This window comes from Leuciscus leuciscus (assembly GCF_965113295.1).
Source record: "Leuciscus leuciscus genome assembly, chromosome: 4".
In the NCBI taxonomy this organism is placed as follows: Eukaryota; Metazoa; Chordata; class Actinopteri; order Cypriniformes; family Leuciscidae; genus Leuciscus; species Leuciscus leuciscus.
The window spans coordinates 3,095,750-3,111,709 of NC_138728.1; the positions used below are offsets into that span (position 1 = coordinate 3,095,750).

Genomic DNA, 15,960 nt, shown 5'->3' on the forward strand with positions numbered 1-15,960 from the left:
ACAATACATAAGCTATAATCAAAGAATAATTTACACTGATCACATAAACGACAACAACCACGAACATTCCAAGTTCGCTGCGCTGGTGATATGTTTGTCGGATAAGTATGAATTAACGTTAGCATTTAACAAACTGGTTTGTGGAGCCAAACAGCGTTGTCCTTCGTTTACTTCCTTGCTACAACGTACAATTAACAATACGAACTATTACAGGAAAACACAACGACGAAAAATAAATCATACTTACAGGTTGTGGCCCGTAAACAGTTTCTGTTTTTAAAGTTGGAACTGCTCCATCTTTCAGGACTAGCCTTTGTGCGAATCCTTCATCGGAGGAGGGGTTTATGTATATATTGGGCTTAGTGATGTCAGCAAGCCCGCAGGAATGTCGTGTAGTCCCTACTGGCCGTTTTTTGTAGTTCTTAGAAATTGATTTCTTTAAAAGCAAATATCTCCCTTTGCTTTAAACTTTGAAAGTTGTAACTTTGCAGATGTTGTTTATGCTCAAACAGCAACATTACACACTAACTAAAGTTAGAAAAGTGAAATCGTGTTTTACCACCCCTTTAATATACCTCTGATTGTATTCGTCTGAAAGTACAATGTCAAAATCATGGGGTAATTTTCATTTTTGGGTGAACTAGCCCTTTAATAAAGGCACACCTGTCAAAAACGTAAGCACACATTCACAGGGAAACTTCTGCAATGTCAAACCCATAACTGATTAAACCCCTTCACACTCAAGTCTGAGCAAGTTTCCGACCTCTCTGAGTTCCTGTAGGATGGAGCCGAGTCTGTCGTTCTCGGCCTGTGTGCAGGACGCCTGTGATCTGCTGCTCTTCAGCTCGGCTTGCTGCTCCAGCAGGCGCCCCATGTAATACGCCTCCTTAGTGGCCGACTCCTGCAGCAACGTCTCCTCGTTGGTCTCCCCATCTTCAGCCACCTTCCTTTGAGTGGTGTACGCCTGGCTGAAGGCCTGAGGATGAGAGAGAAGACATGATAAACTTAAGTGCCCCTACTATGCTAGTTTAAAGGCTCCTAATTTTGTTTTGGAGTCTCCAACAATAGGGTTTACTGTGCAATTTTTTTTTTTCATTTCTCATAATATACATTGTAGCATCACCTCTTTTCTCACAGTTTCTGAAACGGCTTGATAAAGGATTCGGCCTCTAAACCCCGCCTTTCAGAGAGCCTTCTCTGCTCTGATTGGTCAGATGGCCCAGTCTGTTGTGATTGGTTTACTTTGCTCTCATTGGTCAGATGGCTCAGTCTGTTGTGATTGGTCTATTCTGCTCTGATTGGTCAGATGACCCAGTCTGTTGTGATTGGTGAATTCTGCTCTGATTGGTCAGATGACCCAGTCTGTTGTGATTGGTCGACTCTACTCTGATTGGTCAGATGACCCAGTATGTTGTGATTGGTCTACTCTGCTCTGATTGGTCAAATGGCCCAGTCTGTTGTGATTGGTCGATTCTGGTCTGATTGGTCAGATGGCTCAGTCTGTTGTGATTGGTTTACTTTGTTCTCACTGGTCAGATGACCCAGTCTGTTGTGATTGGTCTACTCTGCTCTGATTGGTCAGATGGCCCAGTCTGTTGTGATTGGTCAGATGACCCAGTCTGTTGTGATTGGTTTACTTTGCTCTCATTGGTCAGATGTCTCAGTCAGTTGTGATTGGTCTATTCTGCTCTGATTGGTCAGATGACCCAGTCTGTTGTGATTGGTCGATTCTGCTCTGATTGGTCAGATGGCCCAGTCTGTTGTGATTGGTTGACTCTCCTCTGATTGGTCCGATGATCCAGTCTGTTGTGATTGGTCTACTCTGCTCTGATTGGTCAGATGGCCCAGTCTATTGTGATTGGTCGATTCTGGTCTGATTGGTCAGATGTCCCAGTCTGTTGTGATTGGTCGATTCTGGTCTGATTGGTCAGATGTCCCAGTCTGTTGTGATTGGTCGATTCTGGTCTGATTGGTCAGATGGCTGAGTCTGTTGTGATTGGTCTACTCTGCTCTGATTGGTCAGATGGCCCAGTCTGTTGTGATTGGTCTACTCTGCTCTGATTGGTCGGCTGGCCCAGTCTGTTGTGATTGGTCTACTCTGCTCTGATTGGTCAGATGGCCCAGTCTGTTGTGATTGGTCTACTCTGCTCTGATTGGTCAGATGGCCCAGTCTGTTGTGATTGGTCTACTCTGGTCTGATTGGTCGGCTTGCCCAGTCTGTTGTGATTGGTCTACTCTGCTCTGATTGGTCAGATGGCCCAGTCTGTTGTGATTGGTCTACTCTGCTCTGATTGGTCAGATGGCCCAGTCAGTTGTGATTGGTCGACTCTGCTCTGATTGGTCAGATGGCCCAGTCTGTTGTGATTGGTCTACTCTGCTCTGATTGGTCAGATGACCCAGTCTGTTGTGATCAGTCTACTCTGCTCTGATTGGTCAGATGACCCAGTCTGTTGTGATTGGTCTACTCTGCTCTGATTGGTCAGATGACCCAGTCTGTTATGATTGGTCTACTCTGTGTGTGTTGGAAACCAAATACTTCTACTTATAGCATATACTTTAGATAGACAAGGTCCAAATTCAAAGTTTCCTTACTTAAAAAGTAGATCTTACTTTCAGTAGATCTGAAAGTAAAAATACAGCAGTTACAACACAGGCAAATGGATATGTCAGGGTTTTAATCAATGCTATTTCAGTATTACTATTATAGTAAAACATTTTTAAGTTAACTTAGCAATTTTATTTCTAATTTTAAATTTAGTCATTTAATTTTTATTCTTATTTTTTTTAAATATTAGTAGCCTATTTAGGTTTAATCATTTTTATTTCAGTCTTGGTTATAATTTATTTCAAATTAGTATTTTTATTAAACTTATTTTTGATACATTTCTAATTTTCATTTAGCCTAAGTTTTTCCATTTAACATTAATATTTATTTTATTTCAGCTTAATTTCAATTAACAAAAACATTTGAATAGTACTAGTTAAAATTAACGACAATAACCCTGGGTTTAATACCTGCAAAAACAGGCATCTACGACAAAAATTTCTATAAAAGAGAGGCTGTGAACTGCAGGAGAGACAGAATCTGTGACCTCGTAATGTGAGGTGAAGTTCAGCCAATATTGGCTATAATCTGGAAAGCGTGAGTGGAATAGATGACAATGGTGATCTCGCATAAGACAGAGAAAATCAATGCAGTGCTCAGCCAAGAGAAGCAGAAACTCAAGTGTGAAAAATCAATTGGGAGGTGTATAGGAGCTCAACGCTCCAGGTATGAGGGATGAGAGAATAAATAACAGACTTATGGAGCAGTGCATTATGGGACAGCATCGATAACAAACGGTTAATTACATGCATGATAGGAGGCAGAATGACCGTAGAATTTGCTGAATTTCCCCAGCTAACAGTGAGGGAACATTCTCAGAACTTTAAGTTATGAACAAACGTTTTTCTAGTAATGTTAATAAACGTTCTTTCAGAGTTACTTGGTCTGTTCTCAAAACGTTAGCAGTTAGCACGTTAACGTGGAGAAAATGTTTTAAGTTAGATGTTCGTCTAACATTTTCTAAACATTTCTACTTGTTTTGGAATGTTCAAAGAACATTCAAAAGTAACGTTCCCATGACGTTTGAAGAATGATCAAATTTAATGTTCTTAAAGGGGTGGTATAATGCCCTTTTCACACGATGTAAAATAAGTCTCTGATGTCCCCAGAGTGTGTGTGTGAAGTTTTAGCTCAAAATACCCCACAGATATTTTTATATAGCATGTTAAAATTGTCACTTTTTGAGGGTCCCTTTAAATGCAAATGAGCTGCTGCTCCCAGCACAGGGGGCGGAGCTTCAAGAGCTTGTGTTCTTTTACCTCACACAGACATGCACTGAAAATTTCAAAAACTTTTTGCCTTTTATGTTCAAACCGAAGTCGGACAAAGATGGAGAGACTCGAGAAGAAGTGACAACATGTAGAAGCAACAGGACATTTCTGAATGTTTAGTTGATGAATTTATGTAGCTTATGTGTGTAGTTATCTTCTAGTCATTGATTAGCATATTCTGTCTTGATAATCTATCAATTGTGTTCTGGGGGGCGGGGTTTATGTCAATTTTAGAGTTGGTGATGTCACTAACCCGGGAGGAATGTGGTGTAGTCTCTACCAGCCGTTTGTTGTAGTCCTTAAAAAACGATTTCTTTAAAAGCAAATATCTCCCTTTGCTTTGAACTTTGAGTGTTGTAACTTTGCAGATGTTGTTTACGCTCAAACAGCAACATTACACACTAACTAAAGTTAAAAAAGTGAAATCATAATCATAATTACATTTTTTTATCCGTTTTTTAAGTCGCTCACTGTAATGGAGAGAGAGCCGAATGAGTCTTGTGCGCTCGGAGGGAACTGTGTTCCTCCTGCATGGATGGAGACCGATGGACCCCTGAAAAACAGACGCCACTGGGCTTTTCCATTAAGCTGGAAATTCAATCAAACTCTCTCTCATGGTCAGTCAGTCCTGCTGTGCTGGGAAAACTCAGAAGAGTGAGATCAGAATTCTTGCGCTTGAACTCTTGAAGTAGTTTGTTAAGTCAAGCATCACTATTACTAATGCTCAAACCATTTGAACAAACCTCCAATTCTAGTTATTATACTTAAGAACCAGATTTTCCCAAATGAATGAAAACAATGAAAACTAAATGAAAACAATAATTTTTTACTGGTCAATTTTGAGATTTTTGGATATTTGTCTTCAATAACATGTCTTCTTTCAGACTTGTGGGGAAAAAAAGTCAGAAATACACATTTAGGTCTTTATTTTACTACACTTTGTCTGTTTGCGTCAGTAGATTTCTCATAAACTCAACAAAAGTTGGCGTTCTTAATGAACACGCTGCTCCGCGATCTCTGTCTGCTCCCTGTCATCACACACACCGCTGGAAAGCTCTCTCTCTCCTGTACAATGCTGTCGGATCCAAATATGGTCATTTCCTTTTTATCAGCAACCAATCGTGAAAGTAAAAGGGCTGAATGTGCAATCTCATTGGCTGATGATAAATCTTTAAAGCCCGTTTTCTCAAAATGACTTTTCTCTCATTCTCCAAGTCTGAAATCTCCACTTCAGTAGCAGCTATACACACCAAACCTCCCAGTCTTGTACCTAGTTATATTATGAAGACATTTACAGAGGGATTTGTAAATATATTATTCCTAGCCTGATTTATATAACATTTTATTCCAAAAAACATGGCGAAAATCATTTTTTTAAGGCTATTGACAGTATATTCTGATTTACAGGATAACAACAGTAGATATCCATAAAGCACTCAGTAATTTTTTCCCCATCTAATATGTGAACACAATGAAAAACTAACTTTTAACCTGGCTTTATCCAATACACAGATTTCGATATTTTTATATATGCAAATTAGCGCATATTTAATTAGATATTGCCTAATTTGCATATTTAAACATTAAATTACAGAAAACTTGTAATAACTTTGTTTCTCATCTTAATGTAGGTAATCAACTGGGAAAGTTTCATGGTTATACCTGCTAGTTAAACATTTTACCCTATTCACCTGTAGTGTCTCGCCTTATAGACATGATAATCATGTATTTTTGGAAAATTTAGTGTAACGATGAGTCCAGGACATGGAGGAGGGTAAAAGTTAGGCTAGTTAATTAGGAAACTAGAATGAACACAATGCAATAATAAAAATAATATAGTGTTATTACTAATCTGTAACACTTTAAAAAGTTAATGTATTAGCTAACATGACCTAACAATATATATATTTTTTTATTAATGTTAATGTTTAATAACTAAAATACTTCTACACAAATTTTTTATTTGAAATTGTAAGTTAAATTCACAGCTTTGGATGGAAACACAGATATAGATCAGAACATGACCAATGAAACATGATCCTGAGAAAAACTGAGAAAAACCGATTATTCTTTATGTATTCTGATGTAAGGATATTTTAAGGGGATGGTGATGGTTGCTCTCCTTCTGCTGTTATTGGATGATAATGACATCATTCATGCCGTGTAAGAATGAGTCAGCACTGGCAAGATCGGTCTGTTAAATGTAAGCAGGGATAGAGATATACATTGTTTTTTAATGTACCCCAGAGCCAACTATTTGCAACAACAAGCATTTTTCTATTTGCAAACAACAGTTTGTGGATAATATTTCTATGTGCAATAATATTTCATAATCATACTGAAGCATCGGAATCGTGATGATCACAAGCTGAGCTCTTCTGACTGGGTTTCTTTAATAAGCTTTACTCAATGTTCAAATGTTCGTTATAAAGACAACTGAAAGTGAATATTTAATGTTCATCGAAATAAAATATAAATATTACTCAAATTGAAATAAAACTGAAATAATAATAATACATTAATAAAACAAAATTATTAAAACTTTTCAACTTATTCAAACACAAATAAGTTAAATCAAAATATTAACAAATGCTATATACACAATACTAAGATAACACTGCGCAGTACACACTTATTTATAGGCAGTATTGGATGCAAACAGCCAGCATTTATACTTAGAAAACACATGTATGATATGATAATAAAGTCATTTACTTATATATATATAATATCACTACAGTAATTTATCATTAGTGTTAAGTATGATGAATCATACTTATTTATAATATTCATATAAATACACTTGGATGTATTATATACATGTGTAGAATTTATATATATTACTCATATTTAAATATAATTTAAATCATATTTGTTATCACAAGCATGATGACATCATCATGATGACATCACGATACCCCCACACACAATCTTTGTGTGATGATGACGTTTCTGGACATTCCAAAAGAATGGATTGTGTCAAGAGAAGTGAACTTCTACAGATCTATCCTGCTCACTGCATAAGTACCTCACACACACACACACACACACACACACACACACACACACACACACACACAGACAGGCGCACACACACAAACACACTCATGCGCACAGACACGCACTCCTACACACTCACACACACAAAATACACACATGGACTGTGGAAATCACCCAGGAGATTCTCTTTCACACAAAGACAAAGCTGACTCTCACACCAGCCCTCCCTCTCTCTTTGTCTCTCTCTCTCTCTCTCCTTCTGTTCAGACAGACACACCCCTCACACAGATCTCACTACCACAGCGCAGTATCTATCTATCTATCTATCTATCTATCTATCTATCTATCTATCTATCTATCTATCTATCTATCTATCTATCTATCTATCTATCTATCTATCTATCTATCCATCCATCCATCCATCCATCCATCCATCTATCTCTCTATCTACAGTATCCAACAGTCGGTTTTACAGCGGCTCATGTGAGAGACGGTAAGCTGAGCCTTATAATGTTCTGGAGAGCAGGTCCACACAGACACACGGATCGATATGAAGGCCCGCGGGCCGCAGTGAACCTTTATATGTGACCCGCTCTGCAGCAGAGCTCAGAAACACCTCGAAGTCGGTTTATTTCTGGACAGGAATCAGATCAGATGCTCCTGAAACCGGAACGATGTGAGATATGTGTGTGTATGTTGCACAGTGTTTGTGAGAGAAAGAGCTGGTGAAAGTGACGCCTCCGTGTCTGACATGGTGTTTTTTGTTGCATAATGCAAAATAATAATCGTTAATCCTTTTCCTAGTCTCATCTGCATACTGACAGCTTTGCCCTATCTTGCAAGTTTGTCTTGATAAATATATATATTAATAAAAAATTAACTAAATTAATTAGATTTTGATGAAAGAAAATGTTACTTTTTTATAAAGCAACATTAATAAAATACATTTTTAAGAAGCGTAAGCATATTTAACAAATATTTAAAATATATACATTAACATAAACATTATTATACATTATTTAAGTATATATTTTTTAATGTATATTGCATTACAGTATTGACACGTTTGAGAATTGAGAATTTACAACAACAACAAAAAAAAGGTAAATGTAAAATGCCTGGATGCATTTGGAGAGTATAAATGTGATAAATCGTCATGAAAATAGTCACAATTCCTAAAATAGGCTTAATTTTCTTTATGCAAGTTATGCAAGTTATGATTTTGAGGTTAAATATGGACATGTGACATTCAACCAGGAAGTGTTATCATGTGAATTATGCAGCGAATGTTTCTCTCAGCGTATTATCCAGCTTGACGTTCACGTGTTTTCCCTCTAAGTGCCAGAATCTGTCCGATCCATAATTCATAACTCGGAGCAGACATGTCTCCAAGCTCCGGCCCGAGCACTTCAGGAACTCGGCATGAACTCCAAAGAGATCCATCACTACTAGATCATTTCAAAAGATAAAGCAGAAGTCTTTGTTGTAAAGAACACAAAGTCATTTTCATCTTCATTTTTAACACTATATCATTTTCAAACCCACTTCATATCAATCATATGACGTCCCACTCCCACACAAGGTGGTTTGGCAGGTTATTATTCATATACTGAAATCTGAAATCATATTTGAGGAAAACATGCACACACATACTTGTTAAAGCGACGATGCAGCGAATGAGCTGCGCCAACTAATGCACTTCTGCATTTTTCATCTTTACTCCAGCGCTGATGTACATTACCACACATGCATCGCTGGAAACACTAAACCCAGTCAGAAACGAGGATTTTCTGATCCAAAAAAATGAATGTTCTTAAAGGGGTGGTATAATGCCCTTTTCACAAGATGTAAAATAAGTCTCTGATGTCCCCAGAGTGTGTATGTGAAGTTTTAGCTCAAAATACAGCACAGATATTTTTATATAGCATGTTAAAATTGTTTAATAGTTTTTGTGTCTGTCCCTTTAAATGCAAATGAGCTGCTGCTCCCGGCACTTGGGGCGGAGCTTCAAGAGCTCATGTCCTTTAACCTCACACAGACATGCACTGAAAATTTCAAAAACGTTTAGCCTTTTATGTTCAAACCGGAGTCAGACAATAGCCGTGTTTCCATTACCCTTAAAATTGCGCAAATTGAAATTGCGAATTGAAAATACGCCCAATGGAAACACGTCAATTTCGCAAAAACTCCCATTTATCGCAAAAAAGTTTTTACGCTTGCATGAGGAGGTTTTTCAGGCAATTCGAAAAAGGAATATTTCGCAAAACTCCAATGGAAACAGTTTTTGCGCATTTACAGGTCACCTGACGTAGATGATGCGGTGTGACTGGACAGAATACGAGACTGAGTTCTTTATTAAATTCATATAAGACAAAAGAATGACAGAAATACTGGATTCTAAACCTCAAAGAAATGCCACAATCAAGACCTCGAAGCAGAAATGAGTGAGAAACACCCAGAAACACCTCATATGTGCCGCTCACAGTATAAGGGTCTTTCCTTACCATTAATGCTTGGAAAACACACTTCCTACGTTTCCTTCCATTAATAATAATTATGTCTAGTGCGGTACGTGGCTGTGATATATATAAACTTACCAACGTCCGTCGCCATGATTTTTGGAATGACTTCTCGCGAGAGGAAAAAATGACGTTTTAGTCGCATAACATCGGTTATACCATGGTCTGGGTGAATACTTGATTCTGATTGGCTGCAGGGTGTCCATTAAAAAGTGATAGAGGACACCTAGTAAAGGAGTTCTGGTGAAACTGACTGTTTACCGTTCGAAATTAATAAATAAATGCGCTGGCTACATCAGCTGTGAGTAACCATAGCAACAGGCAGTCAACTGAAGGGTTCTACGAGCTGAGCGGACTATAAATATCTCCAGTTGCTAAATAAACCGTCAGGCGTAACCAGGGAAACCAAGTTATTGTTTGTAAAAACTTTAGATTTCTATTGTAAAACTAAATAAAAATATAAACTAATGTTTTAAAAATGTGTTATTTGGCAAGTGACCATGGTATAAGCGGGTTAATGCCCTTCGAGGTGTCCATTGTCAGGTATTAATGGACTTCGGCGGAGGTTCACGCCTCGCCGTCGTCCATTAATACCTGACTATGGACACCTCATCGGGCATTAACCCTTACTTAATGGAAACGCCGTCATTTTGCAATAAAATCGCAAATGTTTTGCGCAAATCTTTAATGAATTATTATTAATGCCTATTGATGGAGAGACTCGAGAAGAAGTGACAACATGTAGAATCAACAGGACATTTCTGAATGGTTAGTTGATGAATTTATGTAGCTTATGTGTAGTTATCTTCTAGTCACTGATTAGCATATTCTGTCTTGATAATCTATAAATCGTGTTCCGGGGGCGGGGTTTATGTAAATTTTAGGGTTAGTGATGTCACTAACCCGGGAGGAATGTGGTGTAGTCTCTACCAGCCGTTTGTTGTAGTCCTTAAAAAGCAATTTCTTTCAAATAAAATATCTCTGTTTGCTTTAAACTTTGAGCATCGTAACTTTGCAGATGTTGTTTATGCTCAAACAGCAACATTACACACTAACTAAAGTTAGAAAAGTGAAATCATAATCAACCACCCCTTTAAAGCATAATTACCACCAATCAGCACTCAGCAAATGCAGATCTATGACCTATGAGCAAATAAGAAACCATTTTACAGTTACCTTGATAATATAAGCCATTACAGCAATCAAACGTATTAAATAATCAAACTCATTCTTAATATATTTCTCATGGAAATGTACTGTAGAAGTGCAAACACTGCCGGTTTTCCCCCGGGGAATAAAATACAGCCTCAAATATCCCAAAGTGTTATCGCTCTGAGACAGACTCAATCCTCAAAGCCTTCGCAAGACTTACACTCTCAGTCGGGGGGGGGGAAAACACTCTCACGAGTCATCCTGAAGAATGGCTTTATATCTGAGATGGAGACGACACCAGACTGTCGAACATAAGAGTAAGTGACATCTGAGTCGGTTTTGCTTGTATTTGTGATATTTAAGGAACAACTGCTGCGCTTTAATTTGGCAGATTACAAGCCACAACAGAAACTGATACACATTCTGCCAATATTGCAAATGCAGGTTATGGGAAACAGCCAATAAACGGTCAATTTTGCTTGTTTATTAAGAAAGACTGTGGGAGATTCGCTCTGGATGATTGATAAAGGCAGAGGAATTCAAGTAAACAACTATAAAACAGCGTTTGAAATACTTATAATAGCCGTGATTGTAATGAATGGCTGATTGTAATGAATGGCTGATTGTAATGGGAATTCTTGGGACGGTCTCATTAGACTCCGGGACGCTTCTCGGCTCACGGGTTTGTGGGTTTGCCAAGGAAACACTAACAAAGACTTCGGGAAACAAGCTTTTGCAAAACAAAAAGCCAAACTGTATATAACTTTTGGTTACACTTTATTTGACAGTGTCCTTGTTACATATGTTACATGTACTTACCGTAGTAATAACATGCAACTAACCCTAAACCAAACCCTATAGTAAGTACATGTAGTTAATTAATGTTACTCAGTACTTAAATATATAATTACACTGTAACAGTAACACCTTAAAATAATGAAATTAAAATTAAAATAATAATTTGGTAACACTTTATTTTACAGTGTCTTTGTTACATATGTTACATGTACTTACCGTAGTAACAGTAAATTATGCATAATTACATGCAACTAATCCTCAACCTAATCCTACCCTAACCCTATAGTAAGTACATGTAGTTGCTTAATATTACTCAGTACTTAAATATATAATTACACTGTAACAATGACACCTTAAAATAGAGTGTAACCAATAATTTTAAGGTGATGTAATTACATTGTACTTACTCAAATAAGTACTGAGTAATATTAATGAACTACATGTACTTATTATAGAGTTTGGTTTAGGGTTAGTTACTTGTAATTATGCCTAATTTACTGTTATTACTATAGTAAGTACGTGTAGTAACGTGTAACTGTGTCACCTTAAAATAAAGGGTTACACTTTATTTTAAGGTGTCAGTATTACAGTGTAATTATACATGTAAGTACTGAGTAATAATAATTAACTACATGTACTTACTATAGGGTTAGAGTAGGATGAGGGTTTGGTTTAGGGTTAATTGCATGTAATTATGCATAATTTATGTGTAACATATGTAACAACGACACTGTAAAATAAAGTGTTACCAAATAAAGTGTTAACTAACTTTTTACTTTTTAATGTGATTGTTATTATATATATTTATCTCATCGTTTATCACAAATAATTTTTGTTTATAATTATATTTTTTGCTGTTTCCCAGTTTCACGTTATAGTAGCAGCCAATCTGAGCAGGGCGATGGGGAGTCGTGAATGTCAGAAATAGACATTTATGAATAATATATCAGCAGATGCCATCATCATCTGGCATGCCTCAGATTACCATTACTATTTCATACGCCCGGGAAAGACAGATAATTACCAATAAAATGCATATTACAAGAAATTATATCAGGAATAATGACAATATAAAATCGAAACATGAGCTGCTATATATATATATATATATGTATATGTGTGTGTGTGTGTGTGTGTGAGTGTGTGTGTGTGTGTGTGTGTGTGTGTGTGTGTGTTTACTTGCAGATAAAGCAACAATCCATCCAAGATGGTGGATAAAGGGAGAGAAATGCTGATAGTACATTTAAATGCTTACTTACAATTTACTTCTACTTCTATATTTCTTTCAATACTGAAAAGAATTTGAAAATATATATACGCTGTGTCTGAAAATGCTTCCCTACTATATAGTATGTGAAATACAGTACGCCAACAGAGTAATATGTGCGAATACCTAGTATTTGATAGACACTTTACTATCCTGAGGCCACAGGAGAGGGTTTATCGATGGCCTTTCTCCCAGTCCGCACAACTCTGGCACATTATCATATAGATGACACGGAAGAATATCACTAAATGCCAAATTTGTGTGACCAATTATTCCAGCGCAGACCTCTGATCTGTTAAACAACAATCAATACAGTTCATTAAGGTTTAATGGAGAACTGAAAGGGCCAATTCAGTCATCTATAACACCTCCAACACACACACACAACTAACAAAACTTCAAAAAATAATCATAAACCCATCACTCTAGAGTTTTGTTTCATGATTTTCTGTTGTCTTCAGGTTTTTTGAGGGGATCTCAATGACAGTCTTTGTACTCAAGTGCATATGGAGGACTCCTGAAGCACACATGCTCCTCAATCTTATTATCCGTGTGTGTTTGCTGGCAGTCGTCAGCCTGGGCTAACCTTCAGCGCAGTGAGTCCACTGCAGTCAGCAGGAGTATACGCTATACTGAGAAACTGGCTGTGAGAATATAGACGAGGAAGCAATATGGGATGAAAATGAATGTCCTTATGCATCAGTCGAGAACGTAATTTAGTGTGCGACTCTGAAACGTCCCGGGACACTCATGTTTACATCTGCTGTAAAACTAAATATCTTGCTTACGTGAATATTTTATGATAGCTGATGAGAATTAGTAGATCATTGGAACTAAATATTGCAAAGAAATTGTCTTGAGCTTATGCAGAACATCATTATATATTTATTAGTGCTGTCAAACTGATTAATCGCGATTAATCTAACATAAAAGTTTGTATATATGTGTATGTGTGTGTGTGTGTGTGTGTGTGTGTATGTATGTGTATACACATACAGGACATACTTGCTTTGCTTTTGTTTGTTTGCTTTGTTCATTTATTCATTACTGCTAGTGGTTATTTTCATGTAGTTAAAATAGTAGACATGGGAAAAAATGGTGACTGGCAATATATATACATACATAAATACATACTGTATATTCTACTTTCTATCATTTTCTGTTCAACACACATCTTGTATGTTATCACTGATTTTTGTTAAATATTCTATTCTATTCTGTTCTGTTCTGTTCTATTCTATTCTATTCTATTCTATTCTATTCTATTCTATTCTATTCTATTCTATTCTATTCCATAACATACCATTTCTTGGCAATGTTCTATTCCATATCATGACATGAGTTTTGGCAATATTCTATTCTACTTTGTTGTTCTCAATTGTATAAGATATTCTTCACCCAGCCTCCTTTTCATCATGGTTTTATAAATCATAAATATGAGGATGATGAAGTAAGTTTTGTTGGAAAATATCCATGAATGAAATAAACATAATCAATCAAAAAATCAATCAATCAATATAATTCTGTTCTGGTCTATAACACATATATGTTATCCCTGTTCTTACAAAATTTTGGAAATATTCCATTCCATTCTATTCTATTCTATTCTATAACATAACATTTCTTGGCAATGTTCTATCACCAGAGTTTTGGCAATATTCTATTCTACTTTGTTGTTCTCATTTGTAGGCTACTCTATATAATGTGTTCCGTTCTGGTCTAAAACACATAAAACCTCACCGGCCTGTTGTTTAAAGCGGCGCCCCAGTGAATAAGTGCAGAATAAGAGGAGAGAGAGGCGTGTGTACCTCCTGCAGATGCTCCAGCTCCAGTCTGAGGGACTCCTGCTCGGTCTCCAGATCCGCATACTGCTGTTTGAGGGTCTGGTTCTCCTCCAGCACCGCGAGCCCGCACTCCGCCGCCCGGACCTTCTCCCGGTTCGCCTCCGCAAGCTCGCGCGTCAGACGCTCCACCTCCGCCCGGTAATGATCCACCGACTCCCCGCATCCCCCCCCGCCTCCCCCGGCAGCCATCGGCCCGGCCCGTGCCCTCCACTGCGCTGGGTGGATGGATAGATGAACGGATGGATGGATGGACCTTACCCGAACCTCCAATACAAAGTCAATGATACGGACATATTATCAACCAAAAATATTAATGTAACCCTAAATCATTTCGAGTGAAAATCAAACATCGCGATCATAAAAAAAGGGGGGGCCTCGCTTTCTTTCTTCCTTTCTTTCTTCCTCCTCTTTTTCTGCTTGATCATGGGTGTTGGGACGCCATCATCACTAGGATGGAGAGAGAAGTGGCTCAACTCACTTCGGCTCTCCTCCCGCTGTGACGTCAGCCCATCTTGCTGCAGCCCTTCCCGACTCCCGATGCAAGCTTCCGGGAGCGCCCAGTCCCGTGACGTCATGCATATTCATAAGCTTTAAAAAAGGAAAAAAAGAAAAGAAAATTTGAAAACCAAGAAAAAAAATTCAAAATGTACATCTAATGGCATTTATATATACAAGTAAACAAGTATTAAGCAAGGCACGTATAAGTTAAATAAATAAATAACAATAATAAAAGAAAATTATATATATATATATATATATATAAGGAGGGGTCTTTTCATTCTTCTTTTAATAAACCGAGGTTTTTTATTATTCCAACAAATTTGCATATTCATAAACTCCTGCCGCCCTTTCCACATTTCCAGGTTTCTCAGAAGCGGAATTTATCATAGTTGGGTAAAGTTTCATAGCGGTGAATGAGAGACTACATTAAATATATTATTTGTGTTCCCATTTGCTCTAATAGGAGAAGAAAAACTCCACAACTTTAAAAAAAGAGGAAAAAAATAGAGAGAGAGATTGACAGCGGCAGTCAGAAGAGAGAAGAAACACCAAGCAGCGTTACCTATGTTTTTCTAGTTTGATGCAAATGTAATAAAATACAAAGTGTGTTATAAATATACGCATTTAAAAAAATAAGGGATAATGTAGAGCGAGGCGGTTGTTATAGCGAATACAACCCCGACAGCGGAGCTTGAATCAGCCTGAAGGGGTTGTATTCCATATAACAACCGCCTCGCTCTACATTATCCCGCTTATTACATGGCTAGGCTACCCACCAAATAAATTACTAATTTGACACAAAATATTGATTTAATAAGGAATTTATTGATTTTAAAACGATTGTATTGCTTCCGCTAAAGAAAATAGTCCGTTCCGTCTTTACGGTTAGAATCCTGCATCCATAGCAACGCTCTGTTTTTCATGGCAACGGTGTGTTATACTTCTACATTGGAATTCAACCAACCATGTAATAAATAATGATAACATATAGAAACTATAATAT

At 37.3% G+C, this 15,960-nt stretch overlaps 1 protein-coding gene across 4 annotated transcripts in view; it reads right to left on the reverse strand.

The window, feature by feature from the left end:
* The window catches only part of LOC309496668 (protein bicaudal D homolog 1), a 37,861-nt gene extending 22,927 nt beyond the window's left edge, over positions 1-14,934 (reverse strand). For all 4 annotated transcript variants that reach the window (XM_082166759.1, XM_082166757.1, XM_082166758.1 and 1 more), the window contains exons 1-2: positions 14,421-14,934; positions 764-976 (exon numbers count right to left, since the gene is read on the reverse strand). In XM_082166759.1, coding sequence (XP_082022885.1) covers positions 764-976; positions 14,421-14,645 — 438 coding nt within the window. In that variant the 5' untranslated portion in view covers positions 14,646-14,934. The remainder of the gene's footprint in view (positions 1-763; positions 977-14,420) is intronic.
* Positions 14,935-15,960: the final 1,026 nt, after the last annotated feature.